Source organism: Ascaphus truei, chromosome 6 (assembly GCF_040206685.1).
Source record: "Ascaphus truei isolate aAscTru1 chromosome 6, aAscTru1.hap1, whole genome shotgun sequence".
Taxonomy (NCBI): domain Eukaryota; kingdom Metazoa; phylum Chordata; class Amphibia; order Anura; family Ascaphidae; genus Ascaphus; species Ascaphus truei.
In genome coordinates, this window is record NC_134488.1 from 36,001,401 (window position 1) to 36,024,556 (window position 23,156).

General features: G+C 46.1%; 1 protein-coding gene across 1 annotated transcript in view; it reads left to right on the forward strand.

The window, feature by feature from the left end:
• LOC142498034 (uncharacterized) overlaps positions 1 to 23,156 on the forward strand; it is a 115,233-nt gene that overhangs the window by 65,022 nt on the left and 27,055 nt on the right. The window contains exons 8-12 of the mRNA XM_075606543.1: positions 3,930 to 4,137; positions 7,393 to 8,161; positions 11,145 to 11,406; positions 19,037 to 19,124; positions 20,736 to 21,253. Of these exons, the coding sequence (XP_075462658.1) occupies positions 3,930 to 4,137; positions 7,393 to 8,161; positions 11,145 to 11,406; positions 19,037 to 19,124; positions 20,736 to 21,253 (1,845 nt within the window). The remainder of the gene's footprint in view (positions 1 to 3,929; positions 4,138 to 7,392; positions 8,162 to 11,144; positions 11,407 to 19,036; positions 19,125 to 20,735; positions 21,254 to 23,156) is intronic.

A 23,156-nucleotide genomic window follows, 5' to 3' on the forward strand; every position in this document is an offset into this window, starting at 1 on the left:
TGTTACTTGAAATAACAGTGTGGGAAATACTATGACACTGATATAAGTGAACCGCTGAATGAAAATGTCTGAGTGCCTCTAACCTACACATGTTAAAGCTGCAGTACCTTACTTGGATGAGAATAAAGCAGGCAGAAGCCTGAGTTAAGCAACGTAATACTTTGCATGTTCCTGTTTGTTGTATAATTAACCCTAGAAGACTGTGTCGGGAAGAACCCAGACAGATGTCAGCGCTACAAAAGAGGGGCGTTTGTCACAATATATATATATAGATATATATATATCTACGACTATTAAGGTTATGGTGGGTAAAAAAAGTGACTAAAACCCTCCACAGTAAAGCATAAAGCAACTGTAAATATTCCTGTATATTCAGACATGCAAATGAATATACAGGAATATTTACAGTTGCTTTATATATATCTATATATATATATATATATATATATATACAGCTAAACCCCGTTATAACGCGGGTCTCGGGGTCCACCCCGAGACCACCGCGTTACTAACGGGGTCGCGAAAAAAAAAATGGCCGCCGCGCTTTAGCGCATATTCATCCCGCGGGGCAGGAGATGGGAGCGGGCATGTCCCTCCTGTCCCCGCTTCCCCCTGTCACCGCGGGACAGGCCGCGGGGCAGGAGATGGGAGCGGGGATGTCCCTCCTGTCCCCGCTTCCCCCTGTCACCGCGGGACAGGCCGCGGGGCAGGAGATGGGAGCGGGGATGTCCCTCCTGTCCCCGCTTCCCCCTGTCACCGCGGGACAGGCCGCGGGGCAGGAGATGGGAGCGGGGATGTCCCTCCTGTCCCCGCTTCCCCCTGTCACCGCGGGACAGGCCGCGGGGCAGGAGATGGGAGCGGGGATGTCCCTCCTGTCCCCGCTTCCCCCTGTCACCGCGGGACAGGCCGCGGGGCAGGAGATGGGAGCGGGGATGTCCCTCAGGTCGCCGCTTACCTCAGATCCCGCTGCCTGCACGGAGGTGGTAGCGGGGGGTTTCTTCTCCCCACCGCTGTCCCTGGCGCTCCCGCTGCCTGCGCGGGAGGAGGGGGGGGAGCGGGTGGTGGTGCTGGTCGCGGCCTTTCCTCTGCTCCGACCCCACCCCCCGTCTGTGTAGAGTGAGAGAGTGTGTGTGTATGTATATATGGGAGAGAAAGTGTGTGTGTGTATATGGGTGTGTGTATGTGGGTGTGAGTGTGTGTAAGTGTCTGTGAGTGTGTGTAAGTGTCTGAGTGTGTGTGTAAGTGTGTGTAAGTGTGTGTAAGTGTGTGTAAGTGTGTGTGAGTGTCTAAGTGTGTCTAAGTGTGTGTAAGTGTCTGTGAGTGTCTGTGAGTGTGTGTAAGTGTGTCTAAGTGTGTAAGTGTCTGTGAGTGTGTGTAAGTGTCTGAGTGTGTGTAAGTGTCTGTGAGTGTCTGTGAGTGTCTAAGTGTGTCTAAGTGTGTGTAAGTGTCTGAGTAAGTGTGTCTAAGTGTGTGTAAGTGTCTGTGAGTGTGTGTAAGTGTCTGAGTGTGTGTGTAAGTGTGTGTGAGTGTCTGTGAGTGTCTAAGTGTGTCTAAGTGTGTGTAAGTGTCTGTGAGTGTGTGTAAGTGTCTGAGTGTGTGTAAGTGTGTCTAAGTGTGTGTAAGTGTCTGTGAGTGTGTGTAAGTGTCTGAGTGTGTGTGTAAGTGTGTGTAAGAGCCGGAGCGGGAGGTGGGAGGTTTGACAGGGAGGGGGGGCGTGGCTTGAGCGGAGGGACCCGCTACTCTCCCCCCCTCCCTCCACGGACTGCAGGAGGGAGCTGCTACTCTCCCCCCCCCCCTCCCTACACGGGCTACAGGAGGGACCCGCTACTCTCCCCCCCCCTCCCCGGACTGCAGGAGGGAGCTGCTACTCTCCCCCCCCTCCCCGGACTGCAGGAGGGAGCTGCTACTCTCCCCCCCCTCCCCGGACTGCAGGAGGGAGCTGCTACTCTCCCCCCCCTCCCCGGACTGCAGGAGGGAGCTGCTACTCTCCCCCCCCTCCCCAGACTGCAGGAGGGAGCTGCTACTCTCCCCCCCCCCCTCCCCGGACTGCAGGAGGGAGCTGCTACTCTCCCCCCACTCCCTCCACTGGCTGCAGGAGGGATCCGCTACTCTCCCCCCCCCCTCCCTCCACGGACTCGGGCTGGAGCACTCATACATACACACATACACACACACACACACACACACACACACTCACGCACTCATACACACACACGCTCGCACACACATGCAGGCACTCGCGCACTCACACACACACAGACAGGCACTCACACACACAGACCGCTAACCCCCCCCGCCGCAGTACAGGGCCCGCCGTAGCCGCAGCGCAGGGCCCCGCCACCCCCCCAACCCCCACAGCACAATGACTTCCCACCCCCTTAACTTTGTGAAACAAAAGTCACAAGACGTTGTACAGGCAAAATACATCTGTTAAAGTGCAGTTGTCTGTTTATTTCTATATAATAATTGTGTGCAGTGTGCAGTGTGCAGTGTGTGTGCAGTGTGTGTGCAGTGTGCAGTGTGTGTGCAGTGTGTCAGTGTGTCAGTGTGAGCAATGAGCAGTGTGTGTGCAGTGTGCAGTGTGTGTGCAGTGTGGCAGTGTGAGCAATGAGCAGTGTGTGTGCAGTGAGTGTGTGCAGTGTGTGCAGTGTGTGCAGTGTGCAAAAAATTTTTTTTTTTTTTTTTTTTTTAAAACGGGAGCCACGGGAAAACCGCGTTATAACCGAATCGCGGTATAACGAGGCGCGTTATAACGGGGTTTAGCTGTATATATATTTATATATATATATATTTACATTTTTTTTTTAAAAATTCCCCCAATGAATATCAGGTGCGCAAAAACATAGGAAAAAGAAACATTTCTAAACAGTGCAGCCCCAATGCTGGTTTTAAAACCAAAACCAAAAATATCAATGATATAAATAGCATCCGGCGCAATTTAGAAATATAGCAATTATTAAGCAAATCTAATTATAAAGGGTTTATATGACTGAATTATTTGAAGAAAGTGGGATACATAAAACTCTATCCACTATACACAATGAAATTTGCACTGAAATGTATCAGGATTAATCAACTGACAACCTAATTACAAAGATATCGTTAATGGCGTTAATAAGGATAAAATGAAAAGATTTGGAGATGAATTTCAATGTCTCTGTGCTTGTAAGTGTAAAGTTCAAATGGGAGTCAGCTTAGGGAGTATTCAATGTTAAATAACTGAAACCAGCATTCGCCAATCACTTTGCTGGATGTAAACAGGTTAAGGTGGGTAACGGGACCTCCACGCTGCAGGTTTTAATATTGTGCCTTTTAATTAGGCACTGCAGCGCCCCGGCTTTCTGCAGAGTCGTCCTCTAACACCACCACCCGCAGCCACAAACCTCCTCAGTGGCTAAAGATGATCTAGAAGTCCCCAATTACACCCTTCAAGGTGGCTACCTGATCGTGCGTGTGAATAACCAAATTAATCTGCGGTGTATCTGCCCGTATTGTTGATTGCCCGGAGGAGCTGTCAGCTTGGATGCAGGTGCCAACACTGTAGCACTTACTATCTGTGGCCTGCCAGCCCATTGCCACCGAAGGTATGTGTGCCTCATTAAAGAGCCGTTACCCCTACTGGCATGGTTTCGTTCACCTTCCCTGCTGCCACGGAAGCTGTGGGCACGTGCGCCCTTATTAATGTGGCCGGATGCCCAAGTGGTCCCTGCTGTGGGCCCGTGTGCCCTGCAACTGCAATTCCAGCCTGCGGTAACAGTGCCGATGGTCCCAGGACTGGGATCTGTGTCTGCGGTTGGTGAGTTGACTGCCCCAGGGGTGTCAGATTTGAGTCCCAGGTGACCGTGGAGCAAGGTAGCTCCACACGCAGGGTCACCCGGGCGACTGGCTCGCCCCGGCATCGCGTCCTGGCAGAGGTGTCCCCCCTCTAGGAGGAAGAGGATCTTTACTGGGCGGGACCTGTGGGGAAGAGCTCCCAGCCTACTTGCTTTTCGGAGAGAAGTTCCAGCCCGATTGCGTCCATCCTCGAGGCTGCGGAGGTTCCAGAATGTCCAAGGAGCTCCGCGACTCCAGATGATGCCGGTGCTGCTCGAAAACTGCCTGCAGAGGAACCAAGGGTCATCTCCTACCTGGTGATGGGTGAGCCGCCCCTTTCCTACTTTGTTCCAGACCCATTTACGGCCTTTCTCGACGAGGCGCCGGGTGTGGCCTTGTTCGGTCCTTGTCCGAACTTCCGGTCTCACCGGATGTGACGTCATCACCGCCGCTGGACTTGAGCCTGCCTGGTGGTCTCGCGAGACTGTCCATGGCCAATGACATTGACAAGATGGTGTCTGAAGATTCCACGGAGCCTGCTGCACCTCCGCTTCAGTCAACAGCGGGGAGTGTGTGTCAGCTTTCACCAAGTGCTTCCTGTTATGTGGCTAATTGTTTTGGAGAAGGTCAATGGGCCTCTGACTCCCTGTCTTTGTCACCATCATGCCCCCACCACCGGCCATGGCATCCCATGTCCCATCCCATGTTATCCCTGTGCAGGACATTGTTGACTTTTCCCAGTTCAATTTTGCCCCTGTCACGGCTCCATCCTCGACCAGTAGTCGAGTATATAGTGAAGTATATAGACCCCACTGTCACTCCATGTGTGTTAACAAAGTTTCCTGATACAATTGTGGGGAATTGGTCATGTGGGGTGGGAGTTCTGAGGAGTCTGAGGGAGAAGTCCCTGTGTCTTGTTGTGTTAAGAGATCTGGGTTTAGAGGATCATTATCTCAGGACCCCCTTAGATGGTGGAATCCTATGTTCTGTGGGTATGTCCCCATGTTAAAGAGCACACAACTGAATCCAAAATTTGTGAGATCATGAGGGAATGGCTTACTGGAACCTGTATCTTTAAGGATAGGGTAGAAGTTTGCTATGATACTCAGTACTGGCAGACCCCGAGTGTATTCTGTTTGGGTCGAAGATTACGAGTGAAGGTCTATAAAGAAACCTGACTCCAAGTATTACAAGTAGTGCCCCATACTTTCCATGTTGGAAGAGTTAGAGTAATCATCTCTGCCACCAGTGGGTGATTTTGGGTCTTTGGTTGTATTATGTTATGTGCCATCTTGATGTATAATCTGTTATTTATATTGCAGGTTCTTGACTGACGGATGGTGCAACAAACTTGGTCCCAAGCGAGGCCGTTGAGAATTTCATCCAAGGTAGAGTGTAACAGGGTATGTCTATTCTGCCTTTCTTTCCCCGCCCTATTGTGTAAGTCCTGTAAGGGTTAATTCTATGGGTTTGTGCCCCCACCCATGTTCCGCTATGATGGACAAGAGTAAGGTGGTGACTCATGGCCTGTGTAAGCCTATCAGGAATAGGTATAGACCATGAGCCCACCCCTTCTATCCTAATTAGTGTGAGTACTGCTCCTGCTCTGGAAGAGAGAGGAGGTCCTGCTCTTGCTCTGGAAGAGAGAGAGGAAGCAGAGAACTGACAGTCTCTCCTATGGAAGGATGAGCATGCCCACCCTCAGTCTGTGGACTGAGGGAACAACAGATTCAGCTGATGCCCTATACTATCAGGGCAAAGCACCATCCAGAGGAATAGAACCTCTGAGACCTTGCATCGCTGTGAGAAGATCTGCAGTGGATGTCCCCCAATAAAGATCCTGTTCTAATATACCTCAGTCTGAGTATCAGTCCTTGGGCTGAGGGGGAAAGAGTGCAATAGTGGGAGCTGACCTCCGCACATCCTGGAGCCCACTACTGCTGGAAGCGCTAAGCACCATGGAGAAGAACTGCAGAGAGAACCTAAGCCTGTCCTGATCTCCTTACTACCACAGATCCAACTCAGCTCTCCTGACCCCAACAAATATCGCACCACACACAGGTAGCATATGCTGTGTATCTCCCACGGGTGGTGGTGGTGGGGGGGGTGGTTGGGGAAACAGTGCTACACCTTTATATGCTCACTCAATATCTTCCTTTATATCATGAACTCCGACCTTTGTCAATTTGACAGAATAATATAATATCCTCATTTTGGTTTCTAGATCTATGGATGGCATATACTGGGAATTTGAGATCAGTATTTTTGGCTTAGCGACAAATGAAAGAGTGGTAGTATTGGTATTGGTAGTATTGTGGACCGTTGCTTGTTCCCTCAGCAGCATCCTTTTTCTGCGTTGTCTTTTCATATGACAAAGCTTGTTACAATAGTAACAGGTAAACGGTTTACATGGGGTCTTTTTTTATTTTTGGTAGATCTCCCCCTGTACCTGTTGTTATCACTGTATGGGGGACACGGTTGGCCATACTGCTACTTGGTCTCTGAGAAACGGACTATCCTGACCTTCAGTTAATCTAATTTCTTGCTCATAGATTAGCACCATCTTATTTATTTATTTATAAAATGTTTTACCAGGAAGTAATGCATTGAGAGTTACCTCTCGTTTTCAAGTATGTCCTGGACATCTTGGCAGGGAGCTGAAATTTCGCGTCAGGTCCCTTTAAGTTTATTCTGTGATCACAGTTCTTTCTGACAGAATCTGCTGGTCAAGGAACCTCTTGTGTCAACCCCTGTGTCACCTCCTATGGCACAGTATCCAGACAGTAAAGTCTCAAAATGTCCTTGTATAATCACTGGATCCATCTACCTTAGATTCTTTGATCGAGGTTACGTACTGACAATAATGATGAGAGAATTAGACCTCACCCCCACAAAATGGGCACATCTCCAATCCCTCCATTTGGGAGTTATGTGGGTCACAGATGTTGGCTCAGGCTCGCCAGTGAAAATGTATGAGGTTGTTCTTTTGTTGTTTGAATACCATAGGATCCTTGTTGTGTGAAAATACAGATCCCGACACAGGTTTCTTGCAGTCCCAATATATTTATTCCTGACACATTTTACAATACCAAGCTTCAGTTCTTAGCAGAAATAAGATGTTGTTGCAGGTTGTAGATGGAGAGCAGTGTTTCTGGTTAGCTGTTTCTCATTGGCTCTGAGGTACCTTTCCTCAAGCATGGCTTTTCTAATTATAAATGATCCTTTTCATTTTTGCCTTGTTAGTATGGAGAGTCAAAGCATAAAGCATATATTCATTATTGAAGGTCGTATATATGCTGTCAGTGTTCCGGACCTTCATTATCTAACTCCGGTATACTCCCACAAACACCAAGAAAATATGTTTCCTTTTACACTGTGTTAATCCTTGTCTCAGAATTTTCCCAGGGAATGCAAAATGAGCTCTTTTAGTGGCTTATCGGCCTTTGAACCCCAAAAATCTATCTACAGTATATAGATATGTATACATTATATGTTTGCGTGCGTTTTTGATGGCCTTTTATCAATTGATCACTTCCTTTTGCACAGGTGTATGTATAATTAGAACTTTTATTTTTCTAGCAAAAATGGGCAATATATTTGGATATGACTTGAATGACAAGAATGACTCGAATGGCTTGGATGACTCCGATGACTCAGATGACTCGAATAACAAGAATGACTCGGATAACTCGGATAACAAGAATGGCTCGGATAACTCGGATAACAAGAATGGCTCGGATAACTCGGATAACAAGAATGGCTCGGATGACTCAGATAACAAGAATGGCTCGGATAACTCGGATAACAAGAATGGCTCGGATGACTCGGATAACAAGAATGGCTCGGATGACTCGGATGGCTCGGATAACACCACGGATGACACATGGATGGTGGATTCCCTGACAGTCTACCAAGAAATTCTTCAAAGTCAAGATGTACCAGTCCGTGGGAAGATCTATATCATGTATCACGGCACAACTGTCCAAGCAGCGAAAGGAATCATCAAGCATAGATTTAGGCAATCAGAAGATGGCATGTTAGGCCCAGGAGTGTATGTTAGCAGAGATAAAGATAAAGCAGCACTGTACCCTCTGGGTGATAAAAGTGAACAGGTTATTTTAAAGCTCACAGTGAAGGTAGGTAAAGTTAAGAAGATAGACTATCAGGGCCATCCCCTGCAGAAGACATGGCATGATAAAGGCTATAATACAGCCTGGGTGCCTGAATCCTGCGTGATGGTTAATAGTGGGTCACAGGAGAATTGTTTATGTAATCCCAAAAGGATTAAGGTGGTCGCTGTTAAAGCACCTAGAGAGGAGCAACACTTTCTGAGGGAATTAGTTAAGGAGTATAGAAAATGATATTTATCAGTTTTTCTCTTTTTCTATGCAGACAGAATATCTGACAATGAATCATGTTTGGCTCGTGTGTACGTTCTGTCACTGCCAGTGAATGGCCCATATCTTCTAAACAGTCTTCTGCAACAAGACACCTTCCAGCGCTGGAAGACACCTTACAGCCATTGACTTGATGTTGCCCAGCACCAGAAAGGTGTCTTCTAGCAGAAGGCTGCTTAGTAAATATGGCCCTATATGTTATTAAGATGAGACGAGCCTTTGACTTCCTGCCTTATTAGAATCATCACTGTGACTTTATGGCTTTTGCTTGATGAAATAAACGTTTTACAATGTACATTTCCTGCAGCAGAAATCTTGTGCATTTCACTTGTTACACGTGAATTCAGTCACACACACACACACACACACACACACACACACACACACACACACACACACACACACACTATTATATATATTATATATATATATATATAAACTATTGCAACCTTTACTGTAGTGGGGGGTGGGATTCTCTTCTGCCTAAAACTTGGTAAACTTTTGTAACCCATTAAGTCAAGTTATTAATGGAATGAACAAAGGCAGACATTATAATAGATTAACTGGGAATCAGGTAACAGTGACTATAACTCATACAATCAGGGCCACCGACAGATTTCCTGGGGCCCAAGACTAGAGTTACATCCGGGCCCCCCCTCGCGGTTTTGTGACCCCCCCATTTCACACCTCACGAGCCCCCTCTATTCCATCCCCTCTTCCAATGTCTTTCTCTCCCCTCCATCTCACTCCCTCTTCCTCATTCAACCCCCTCCCGCCTTTCATGAATTTATCTCTCCTGTGTATCACTCTTACTCCTTCTTTTCCTTACTCACTGCCTCCATCATCTCCTCTCTCTCGCCCCCACCTTCCATCAATTACCCCACTCTCACTCAATCCCTCCCCCCACAAAATGCATACCAAACCCCCCAATACATATTAAAAAGACCCCCACTCCCCCATTCCATATTAAAAAGGCCTCCAATACATATGAAGACCCCCACTCCCCACCAATAAATATAAAGACCCCTACTCACCCTAATACATAAGAAAAGACCCCCTCTCCCCCAATACATATGAAAAGACCCCCACTCCACCCCAATACATATAAAGATCCCCACCCCAAAATATATAAAGACCCCCACTCCCCCAATACATATAAAAAGACCCACATACCCCCTAATACATATAAAAAGTCCCCCACCACCCAATATATATGAAAAGACCCCCACTCCCCCCCAATCAGGGACTCAGGCTTGCATCCTGCTTTTTCTATACTTAAGGGGCTGCACTTCCTCAAGTTAATCAGTTGCCTCTACCTTTGAGAGAGGCCAGTCTACCCAAGACAGTTGTGCATGGCTCTGCCAATCTGTGGGCCCTCCCTTAGGGGATTGGCGGGTGACTATTCCTCTTACTCCACCAGGGAATAAGAGAAGAGCTAGGACTGCTTCTGGTGCCCTAGTATAGGAGTGAAGGTCCATGGACATCCTGAGGGTGAAGGTCCTAAGCTCTTCTGGTTTCTGTGTTTGCTGTGGAACTTACAGTGTGAATAAAGTGTTCTAGTGTTTTACCATACTTTCTTGCCTGAGACTGAAATTTATCAGGGAGAAGAGCAGAGATTCTCCTGCAGGGATTTCTCCCCTCATCCCTGGGGACTGCAAGAGATGGAGGTGCTGTCACCATGAGTACGAATCAGTTTATACCCCAGAAGCCTGTTCTGACATCCCCTACACCATGCGGGAGACTTAGTTCTATTGTGAGCCAGAAGGTATGCACCATCACACTCCATGTAGCACTGTGGTCTCCCAGAGGGGGGGGGGGACATATGTTACATTTGGAGGTGCTGCTGAGATCTGCTTTAAAACGGTGAAGAGGAAAAGCCTCTCTGGGCAGCAGTCACTCTCAGAAGGTGAGAGAGAGCAGAGGAGAATTGACACACACAGACAGACACAGACACACACGTTAGATAGGCTTACCTATGTGTAGTCAGGACTGGTTCTTGGCTACCAGTCTGCCTTCCCTGGCAGTAAGCCCTGGTAAGAAGAGGCCTGCCAGAACTTATCATGCAGGGCTCTTGAGTGACAGGGGAGGAGGTGGAACAAGGCCTGGGTTGCCCAGTCAGGGTCAGACCTAGTGCCCTTCTCCTGTATGTACTTAATGGGATTGTCGCCCAAATGTAGTCAGTGCCTCTCCCCACTTGAGAGAGGCAGGTCACACCACAGGTTGCCTGAACATTGTTCCTCTTTCCCTCGGGGGAGAGTGAGTGTGTACCTTTCCCATGCCTCTGCTAGAGGGGCAGAGAAGAGCTACGACTGCTGCGGGGGCCCTTGACACGTAGTGCAGGTCCAGGGACCAACCTACAGCTGGATATCCGAGCCAGAGACTGCATTGGGCAGAAGCCTGCCATGACTGAGTGCTGACAGAATAAACCGTTCCTGTTTCATATACCTCCTACCTGGTGTGTCATCTTACTGGGGAAGGAGAGGGATTGTTTCTATCGTAGGAGATTGCTTCCATACGAGCATGCGACAGGTGGAGGTGCTGCACTGCTAGAGAACTATGCTGAGTATGTCCCCCAGAAACCTGTCCTGTGTCCCCACAAACATCGGCGGATGACTGAGCCCTCCTGCTTACCAACAGGTAGCATGCACCACACACGCTGTAATGGCAGAATCTCCCATCAGGTGGGGGAAACACCGTTACATATGTTTAGTTAGTCTCCTTGTTTTATGCTTTGTTTGCCTTAAAGGGACAGTGTTCCTATTCTCTTGTTATAATTGTGTACAAATAAAACCTCCAAAATATTATTTCCCTGGAAGAATCGTGTCGCATCCCAATTAACCACAAGTGGTGGCTGAAGTGGGATGGCAAAGATCCTGTAAAAGGGACAGAGCTGCCAATTGCGACGGTTAGATCCTGTGCGGCTGCTGCTATCAGTATAGAGGATGTGGTGAAGTCCCTGCTACACAGCACCGATTTTCAGCAGGAAACCAACCAACAAGTAACTGACAGCATCGCTAATGGAGTTGAATGCATGACTGTTCAGCAGGAAACTAACCATCAGGTACCTGAAAGCACAGCGGCACAGCCAGAGACAAACGAGATATATGCAATCCAGATTGACGTTATCAATGAGACACAGAGGGGACTTGTTAAACACCTAGCCCAGATTAGTATGGACGTGATCGGTACAGCAAAGGTGTGGCCCATACGGGCGAACCTATAGCTGCAGAAGATGATGCCGTAGGATGATGTCAAGGGATACCTCCATCCTTTGAGCAACTCACTACCCATAAAAGTTGGGTCTGCTCCCAATGAGCTAGGATTATAGCGCCCTTTCTACTTGGGGAATCCCAAAAAGCATATTGTGATCTCAATGAAGATCCTGCGGTCTGTGCACGAAGGTTCCATACATGAAGATACTAGGATCAGAAAGCACCCAGATCCCAGTTATGTGACTTGACCTATCTGGCGACAAAGCCAGAACATTGAGATGTTGGTGTTGGACCACTTAATTCGAACTACGACAATAGGTGGGACAAGGAGATCCCCTCATTTATGATGCCATGGTAGACACAGTGGAACATTTTCTGACATTTTCTGACTTCCCGAGAACTGTCACGCGCACGCTCCACGTTCTTATGCGCAAAAAAAAACTTGCGGCCCACCTTGAACTTTAAAAGCCAGCGATGGAACAATGACCAAAGTCCGGCCACATGGTTTGTGGGAGCATAAGACCACCTGGATAAGGACAGCAATGCACAGTCTCTGAGAGGGTTTCAAGACTGAACTTGTCCAGTTGTTTGTTTCAAGTGTGGGTAGGTGGGACATATTAAGACCCACTGTCCTAAATTGCCTGAACCGTTGAAGTGTGCATTTAGTTCTGTTAGGTCAGAGTTCTGTGGTGTGGCATGTGTGACCCATGGGCATAAAAATACAAACAAATATCTCGCAATGTTGGTCTTAAACGATAAACAAATCTCTGCCCTGCTGGACTGAAGGAGCGACATTAACTTAGTATTAGGGAGACTGTTAAGCCTCTACAATTATACCAGGGTGAGAAGAAGCGGGTATTATGTGTGCATGGGTGTACACTGCCATGTACCACAACTCCTATAAGAGTAAAAGTTGAAGGGTAAATTGTCCAAACTACAGCAGCAATCGTGCCAAAGTTGACCCCTTCCTTAGTTTTAGGATGTACTTTTTCAGGTTTTGATACCTTGAATAGGGGACAACAAGCCTTAAATGCTCCCATGCCTGATAATATTTTTTTTCTGTTTACAGACCCTGAGTTGGTCTCTGAGGTGTCTACACCCCTTAAACAGGAATGTAGGAAAAAAAGAGGTCAACCACAACCCTATATAGACAGAGGGGGAACAGAGGATGAGGAGTCATCAGAGACAGGGCATGTTAACACTCAGGAGTTCGAGTTACTCACATATTTAACCGGACTACCTCTAGAAAGGAGAGTTTGGAATTGTAGAAATTCCCCCCTCCAAGTAGGACAGGCCAAGGATCCCTAGTTGCAAAATGGGTTTAGCCAAGCCATAAAAGTTAATGTGGTCCCGGTAAAAGGGATAAACAAGAACTGCTGTCTCTAGTTTCTTATTAAAAATAATTTATTGCACCATGTGAGCAGAGAGGATGGCCAAGAAACTGAACAATTGTTAGTGCCCAGTTCTTTGGAAAGGAAAGTGCTAGAGTTAGCACACTCCCACTTATTGGCAGGCCATCTTGGAGTGGAGAAAACGCAGAAGAGAATCCTAAAAAGATTTTACTGGCCAGGGATACATCCTGCAGTAAAAAGGTTCCGTGTCTCCTGTCCAGTGTCAGTTGACATCCCCCCAAACACTTCTGAGGGCCCCGTTAAGCTGATGCCTCTGTAGTAAGTCTCGGAGCAGCCCTGTTCCAGTTTGCTGGAGATGAGGAACACCCGGTCTTGTATTTAAGTCGCAAGTTGTGTCCCCGCTAACAAAGATACGCCACTGTAGAGACAGAAAGCTTGGCAGTAAAGTGGGCAACGGACACTTTCAAATATTACCTCTCAGGCAGGTGTTTCAGCCTCATTACAGACCATGCTCCCTTACATTGGATGCATAGAAACAAAGAAAAGAACTGTAGGGTTACTCACTGGCTTCTGTTATAACAGCCCTTTAATTTTACAGGCAAGCATCTATCAGGCATACTGCGCGGTAATGCGGATGCATTTTCTAGGGTGCACAGTCTGTGTGCACGGGCCGCTCCAAAAGGTAATGTTATACTGGGTAGCGGGATATGTGACAGACTCATTGACTGTGTATATTAGTAGGAGGTTTCGCTGTTCCTGCTTTCCAGTATGTGAGGGGTTAATTCCACAGGCTGGGCAATCCACAGGTGATCCTAATTATGTTAGTTTACCTGCTTTAAAAAGGGAAGAGGAAAAACCTCCCTGGGCAGAAGGCTCTCTCAGAAACTGAGAGAGTGCAGAGCGCAGACACTTTCTATGTCCCTAATGGAATAGAGCTCTAAGGTAAACAGCCAATTTCTATTTCCACATCTTGTAGGGCTGGACCTAGTTTAGTTACCCTGCTGGTTAGATAGGATTACCTATGTTTCGGTAGTCTTCCTAAAGGGGAATATGCTACAGTATTGTGTTATGCTTTGTTTACCCTAAATGGACAGTGTGCCTATTGTTATTATTGTGGACAAATGAAACCACCAAAATATTATTTCCCTGGAATAATTGTCTTGACTCCACTTTAACCATGGCCATCCTGCCACCAAAATTTTATATATATATATATAATGATTTCTCATTCCCTGTACTGTATGTATGGTGTAAACTGGTGAAGCTTTATGGGAAATGTGGCTATACCATATCAGTTACAAGAGGGACTATCCTTGTGTTAATGAAACCTTATTATTACAGATGCAGCCACCAGTATTAGAACACTGACCTGGGAAATTCTGGGGCAGTCTCACAGTAAATGCCACAACATTGCTGCAACATTTCTGTGATATTCTTAATGGCCCATCAAACTGAATGGAAATGCAGGGACTCCCCGCTGTGTTAATCCGATGGGCTATGAAGAATCTCACAGAAATGTTGAGGCATGTTGCAGCAATGTTGCGGCATTTACTGTGAGACTGCCCTAGAATTTAAAAGGCAAGAGTTCTAATACTCGTGGCTGCATCTGTAACTATCAATGTAAAGTCTGCCAAAAGAGATTCTGTGTTACAGTAACTAGCTATTATGTTTAACATCAAGTTTTAAATGTGCCAGAGCTATAGAAAATGTATGTGACCTCACTCGCTCACAGCGTACACACAAAAAGTGTGTGGTTCGTGCACGCACGTTCGCACGGCCGCACACAGTATATTACGAGCCTAAGAGAGTGCTTCAGGGGGGACTGCCCCTGGTCCTTCCAGAGCCCACTGAAGCTCGAGGCTCTGACACCAAACCCAGAAGACTCGCAAGCCTGTCCAGATCTCCAACCCATTACATATCAACGCCGCTTTCCTGCTCCCTCCCAGGTTTGCCGCACCATAACAGCTAGTAGTCGCAACGTGTATCTTAGGCCGCGCTTATAGTGCCGGCGACACGACGTCACCCGAAAACAAATGCATTGTCGCCGCTGCGTGCGCTTATAGTATGCGTAACGGCGACAAAGCGATGTGGCGACGCGATTTTTGGAAGCCGGGAATATTTGATTTTTCAGAGGCTGTCACCTCATGTGACAGCCCCTGAACCAATAAATGACCTTGTTGCCTGCGACGCTGCCGCAAAGCGAAATACAACTTTCGCAAGCGGCGACGGGTGACGTCGCATGTCGCGGGCACTATACGCGCAGCCTTAGAGGGTGGGGGTACATGTGCTACATAACATTCTGGCTTTTTCTTCTACTCAAGTAGAAAAAAGGTGGAAACACTTTGTCTTATCACAAATAAGATTTTAAAAAAATCTGGTTTAAAACATTAATACCGGTCTGATGTTTCTCTTATTTTTTTTTTACAAAAGGTTCTTCAATTATATTTAGCCTAATTTAAACACATCATCACCAGGAATAGAGGTGACAGAATCTGCTATTGTTTGGACACATTTTATTGAGAAATATTTATCTTGAACACAAATACCCATCCTGTGTTTCTTTTCTGCCCCTCTGCCTGAGATTGAGTATCATAGATTGTATCTTTAACCCTTTGCGTGACAGAGGGGCCGCAGCACCAGAGTGTGATCGCGGCGTTACTGATGCTGTGACCGGAAGAGGAGAGGGTCCCCTGCCTGCCCGCTCTGTGCTGCACAGGAGCTCAGCATGCAAACTCCCCTAGACATACGAGCACATAGAATATGATGTAACTATGTCACGCGGGACACAAAGGGTTAATAATGGCGTGGATGTTATTTCCAAAGTGAAACAACTGCAGGGACATGACATACAAACTTCCCTAACTTACATACACTTCCCTAACTCACATACACTTCCCTAACTCACATACACTTCCCTAACTCACATACACTTCCCTCACTCACATACACTTCCCTCACTCACATACACTTCCCTTACTCGCGTACATACGTTACCCTCACTCGCGTACACACGTTACCCTCACTCGCTAACACACGTTACCCTCACTCGCGTACACACGTTACCCTCACTCGCGTACACACGTTACCCTCACTCGCGTACACACGTTACCCTCACTCGCGTACACACGTTACCCTCACTCGTGTACACACGTTACCCTCACTCGCGTACACACGTTACCCTCACTCGCGTACACACGTTACCCTCACTCGCGTACACACGTTACCCTCACTCGCGTACACACGTTACCCTCACTCGCGTACACAGGTTACCCTCACTCGCGTACATACGTTACCCTCACTCACTCGCGTACATACACTACCCTCACTCTCAAACCATCAAACATTGGGCACATGGAGATACAGGATACAGTTCCTCTGTCTATGCGGGATACAGGAGCGAACAAGAAAGCAATCTAGTGTACACAGATAATTTCACAAATAAAGTCCTTGTATTTCTGGGTTTGTTTTTATACACTGAATTATACATAAAACATTGATTTGCAACAAGCCGCTGATCTATCAAATGTATCATTTACCATCAGCAATTCTACCTGCTGTAATTAGCTGAAGGTTCTGAGCTTCAACCAATGGGAGCAGTAGGTGAATTGCTGGTGCTTACTTGAAGAGTGGCCCTCCACCTGCAGTGTTTAGGCATCATGATGTTATGGCAATGCGTCGTCATGGCAACACGTAATCACGTGACGGCGCAGCGCTATGACAACATGACGCTGCGGATACCCTGGGTTGGACGGAAGTTGGATCCCGCCGCTGAGAGGAGAAGGGAGAGTATTGCAGGTGGTTGGGGTGCTGGGAAAACACAGAACCAGCCCACAGCACCAACCCACCGAGTCTACCCCGATCGCACGATAGGCATTCCGCACATGAGTGGGAGACAGGAAGTGCGGCTTTTCTCCGGCCCCACACGGATACAAATAAGAATAATAGATACATTGGGTTTTAGGAACAGGATAAAAGGAATGGGTACAGTTACGGGGTATGAGGTTAAAGACCCATAAATATTGTGCAACTGCCCTAGCCCGGCTCTAAAGGAGCCAAGTTGAACTATATACGTGGCAATTCTCCAGCTCTCGTACCTGTTCAGGGTGCTGGGTCGGTGCAGGCTGGGTGTGGCTATGCAGATAGAATAAGGATGGGCGCCAGCAGATTTTATAGTACAAACAAGAGCTTTATTTACATCTGATTATAAGGCTCGCCATACAAGACGGCCTTCACACTGGACATTTTAACTGGTGGCAAATCAGAAAGTTACTCTCTGCTTCTTCCCCTTGTAGCTCTCACTCCTACTTATTTCCCTTAGTATCAGGTAGATGGACAATCTCCTGCATAGCATTAATAATGCCCCATCTCAAGTGGCGTACAAGAACATCAGGGCACACCGACTTTGCATAGACTTTCTAGCCCATCTTAAAGTTGCAGTTCAGGCAATATCCTGCATGTGTATTTTTTTTAATAAATCAGTTCTGTAGTAAGAAAAAATACTTTTAGCATTTTCTGTTTAAAAAACAACAACTTTGAAAGACCAATTTTCTTGTATTCTATTTTAACAAGCATGCTTGTTACTATAGCAACCATTTACATTCCCCATATTTAAAGATGTCGCCAAACTTTGCCGATCAATAGACAGAGAACGAATTGACTGGCAGCTATGCAGTTCTTTAGGTAATTAGAGATTGCACACATAAAACTATTGAAGTAAAAAAATAAATGAAAAAAAGACTGAATTGCAGCTTTAAATAGCCCCATGTTGGGAACATGCAATGCTTTCTAGGATCAGTATCCCTTTACTGTGCACTACATACCACGTCCATGCATATTGGATCGAGAATTTACTAATGACCTTCCAGTTGGGCTGATCGTAATATGCTCTGGAGCTACTACATTGAGACCTCCTGCTGAGCACATACTCACTCCTCTTCCCGCAGAAGTATCTTGGGCCGTTACTATAGGCGCTAACTATATAGGGAACGTTACTTAACTGAAAATAATAAACAGGGACAGCGTACCCTTAATGTACATAACTATACACTTAAACATACTGTATTTACAGGACTCACCGTGAGGTCCTCTGTCAGAACTCTGTGGAACCTGCTTCCAGAACATTGGGTGTAGCTATACATATACGGTACCCTTCTATCTCCTTATGGTGACATCACTGGTCACAAGACATACAAGAATGTGCAGATATGTTTGCCAGTCATCCTACATCAGGATGAGGGGCAATACCAGAGAGATCCCACCCAGTTAACCCTTTAAAGCCGTTAACCCCTTACATTACTTGGTAGTCCCCAGAATGGGGGGCTACAATTGTTACATGTTTTCATAAAGTTAGTTTTTAAACAGCAGTAACATTAAATATCTTTCAATACCTTAGAAGTGCTGCCAGGGAAAGAGAATTGGCCGTATATTTATGGGAGAGAAAAACAAACCCTGCACTGCTCTCCCAATAGACTTGCAATTTTTTTGTGAAATTATACATTTTTGATCATGTCGGTTTTTTAACAAAGAAGCTGTTTGGTTGCATACAGTGATTAAAAAAAATGACTAGAGCGCGTCACAGCGCCTGCTTACCGTGCCACGGTAAACTCCAATTTCACCAATAAATTGTAATCCAATTTGGAAAGTAGCGCAGGGTTATTGTGAGTCTGTAAGGATGCCAGGTGATTGCACTTCTACTCGGGGCCACAGACATATTTCCTGGGGCCCAGGACTAGAGCTTTGCCTCCCTCCCCCATGTCGGCATCGGTGCTGCCCCCTCCTCCTCCTGTGTCGGTGCCTTGCAAGCCCTCCCTTTTCAAACCTGTATTTTGCTTCCCCTCTTCCTCACGCTCCCCCTCTTCTCTAGATCCTCTCCGCTATCACTCAATTAACCCCTCTCACTCAATCCCCCTTTCATCACACTCATGTCCCCTCCTCCCCTGTCCACACACACACACAATACCCCCTCCCAATACAAAACTATCCCCCAATTACAAACATGACTACCCCCCCAAATAGACACCACTACACCCCTCAGACACACTACACCCCCCCCAAGATGCAAACATCCCCGCCATCAGAAACAAACACCACTACAACCCCAACGAATACACTAACCCCCCCTCCCCCCCACACCACAAATACACACCGCCATGGCTACTTACATCGTTAGAGTTTAATAGACGGTCCTTATATTGTGTGTTTAACTGACTACTTTTTTGTACTTTTTCTATTTGCTCTTTTTCTTTCCTCTTCTCTTCGGCAGCAGAGAGTTATTTTACCTGAAACCGGAGGGGAAACTGTAAGAAGCGGAGATCCCGTCTTTTCTGTCCAGTTTGCCCAGAATAACTCAGGTGAGCTCCTTTGCATTATACAACTTCAGGGGGGGAGGGGGGCATATATCAACACAACACTATAATCTCCTGGTGTATCAACACAACACTATAATCTCCTGGTGTATCAACATGACACTATAATCTCCTGGTGTATCAACACAACACTATAATCTCCTGGTGTATCAACATGACATTGTAATTTCCAGTATGAGATGCAAGAAATATATCATGTGCCCAGTTTCCTTGGTGCCCTTATGTTTGAACCTTCCTGTTTGGGATTGTTACTTTTAGTGCTTTTGTATAAATCACAGGTGCTAAAACCTGGTAGAGTTAATTGCAGTAGAAATCAAAATCAATTAGCCCTTGTTACAGATGCAAATGTTGATAGTCCAGTAATAATCCCCAAAGGACTAGGCGTTACCTGCTCACTGGTGCCCGGGGGGAGAAATTAAGGGCTAAGTGGTGGATTTTTTTACATAGATTATAAGATCCATGGGGCAGGGACTGTGCCTGCAAAATGTCTCTGTAAAGCGCTACGTAAAACTAGCAGCGATATATATATATATATATATATATATATATATATATATATATATATATATATATATATATATATATATATATATATATATATATATATATATATATATATATATATTAGAATAATACAAAATGAGCAATGGTTGATACAACTTCTCAGTGTCCACAGGACCCCAAAGTCCCACTCCCAACCTCCCTGGTATGTGAAACAGCGCTGCCCACAATGTGTATGTACTTTGTTGGTGCACTTATTAACGATACCTGCCCAGTGCGCCAGCACCTGGGCCCGCATATCTTCGCAAAGGAACCGCCGATCCACGATCTCCTCAGCTAAGTGATCTCCACGCAAGAGCTGCCCGCTGGGGGAATCCAACTTTGCAGCAATCTCTATCTTCTTAGGGGGTCTTGTCTCGGACCACAACCATCAGGGCCACGCAGCACTGCAGCTGTGTCTCTGAACTTACTTCACTGCTAAAAGGCAAAGTCCTTAACTGCAGGGGCCTTCCTAACAGCAGCTACAAATTCAAACAATGTCTCAGGGCCCAGCTGGGGGACTAGGGCATTTCTCTGGCCTAGTGCAGGGGCTACTTGCCTCCCTGTATCTACACTCTCCCCTGTCTGTGTCCCAGCATGGTCTCTGCCTGATGACTATATCCTCTCAGCCAGGGGAATCCTAGAGCCCTATTGGCTGTAATGAGTAACCTGTGCTTCAGCACCTGGGGCTGCTGGGAGTTGTAGTCCCTTGCAGAGCTCTTTGCTATTGGGGCCTTGTGCGCGATCTCTACTGCGCATGCGCAAATCTATAATGGCCGCCGCCGCACTCAACTGCGCATGCGCGACTCTGAGCAGACCCTGAGCTATGGAGCGCCACTCTGCTCATTCTGTGGTCGCTCTGCGCATGCGTGAACTTTTGCGCACACACAAAACATGGCGGAGCCTGTCGCCCTCCCCGCAACATCCCCCTGGCACAGAAGGTAAGGGGTGGGGAATGGAAAACGAGGGGACCTAGTTACATATCGTTTTTTTGCACTTGCTGTAACTGGAAATAAAGAATTTGAAAATAATAAATAACTATTTTTATTTTTCTAGTTAAAATGGGCAATGTACTTGGAAATGACTCAGATGACGACACATGGATGGAGGAGTCCTTGAAAGACTACCAAGAAATTCTTCAAAGTCTAGATAAACGAGTCCGTGGGAAGATCTATATCATGTATCACGGCACAACTGTCCATGCAGCGAAAAGAATCATCAAGCATGGATTTAGACAATCAGAAGATGGCATGTTAGGCCGAGGGGTGTATGTTAGCAAAGATAAAGATAAAGCAGCACGGTACCCTCTGGGTGATAAAAGTGATCAGGTTATTTTACAGCTCACAGTGAAGGTAGGTAAAGTTAAGAAGATAGACCGACAGGACCATCCCCTGCAGAAGACATGGCATGATAAAGGCTATAATACAGCCTGGGTGCCTGAATTCTCCGGGATGGTTAATAGTGGGTTAGAGGAGAATTGTATATGGAATCCCAGAAGGATTAGGGTGGTTGCTGTTGTAAAAGCACCTAGAGAGGAGCAACACTTTCTGAGGGAATTAGTTGAGACGTATAGAAAATAAACACCCAGATGGGCATATTCTGTCACTTACTGCTAATGGGTGATTGAAAAATAATTGATGTTCCTCAGTTTCATGAATACCCCACCTGTGAGCATGTGACAAGGGTTAATACTTCTATATCCTGATGATTCATTTACCTCCTCCCAGGACCCTCAAAATAAACAATATCTCCCCAAAAATCTTCACACTACACCTCTATAACGCTGTCACCACCAATAATAATTGTAGGTCTTGCCTCCTGAATCCTCTGTCCCATTTCCTAGTAAAATGATGAAATTAGCACACAAATCCAATTTAGCAAAATGTGTCCAAAAATACGGTTACTCTTCTTTCTAAACGGTAGATGGCTTCAATTAGAGCCCAAATACAGTACTTATTCAATCTTAGATCTAATATGCGGAAATGTGGCACAGTGCTTCCTACAGAACAGTTTCAGAAAATAACAGGATAAAAACAAAATCTAGACGCATAACCATGTACTAAATTTCTTCAAAGAGGACTTGAAGTTGAAAGAAGAGAATCCACATGTTTGGTTCAAAACATCACTCTATGGGGCCTATCCCAGTAGCTTCGATAAAATCACTGCCATATCAAATGTTTTGGCGTGGCCTACCTCACGGTCTGACGTCTGTGTTATCACGGTATATATAGAGTTATCGCATGTTAGAAACCGTGAGGTAGGAAAATGCCAAACCGCTCGGGATAGCGGTGTCTTTGGCTCTGTCTTTTCCTAAGTTCTGCCCATGTGATCTGCCCCGCAGTCTGTAAGAGCTGTATCTCCCTGCACAGCTCTTACAGGCGATCACACTGGTTTATTTGATTTTAATAACACAGTATTGAAGCAGGGAGTCTCCGGAGCTGAACCGCATTAATTTTAGCCTCGGGGACCCCCTGCTTCCCGAGTTACAGACGTGGTATGGGATGCTGGTATCTCCGCAAAGTTTAAACGTCCCGGTCACGTGACGCAGGAGATTTAAACAATGCAAAGAGATACCAGGGCCTGTAACTCTGGAAGCAGGGGGTCCCCGAACTGAAATGAATAAAAACAGCATCATTACCTTAGCTGACAGCTAAGGTACTGAAGGGGTTAACCCAGAGTGCCTGGTTTGCTGGGGGTAGAGGGGGTGGGTGAAGGGGGGTAGTTTCTCAGAGGGTGGATGGTTAGTGTTATAAAAATCTTTTCTCTATAATACTCAGGAATCAGGTTCCCAGTTCAAAATCAGCAGTCTTTGAAGAAATAATCAGCTCAGCGTTTTATGTAGCAAGGATACAGCATATGCAAGATACTCCTATTGAATGTTAAGTATCTGAAGGTAGAAGGTAGTGCTTATGCTATGTTCACAGTGATTCTTATACTCTAAGAACAACGAGATATACATAACTTGGCTTAGCTAATTCGCTTTTGCTGGCTAAACATACTTGTTTCTCAGGAAGAAAAGAACCTTAGGAAAACATACATCAAAGAATATAAGACAGAGAGACAAGAATCCTGGGAAAAAACTGGATTCTGAATACTAGAAAAACGTACAAGGCCAAGAACAGGTCACACACGTCCAGAATATGAGTTAGAGTAGATGGCATCAGTGAAATACAATGTGTGGGAAAGAAATTTGAACCTGGGCAAAGCAAGTCTTATCAATAATATGCATACATCCTGTCACTTGGTTTCAAGTTGCCCCTGATACTAATAACATTGTATACCATTAGTTTCAAACTGGCCATAAGATCCCTTAAAAGAAATGCAACAAACATTTTAACGTATTGAGTGTTGAATCTATATATTGATTATATATCGATTTATATAATAATTGCTGTCCTACGTAATATAGATAATATATAGGTATATAATAATATATCAGTTAGGCAACTACCCCATTCACCCACCACCTCTACCTAC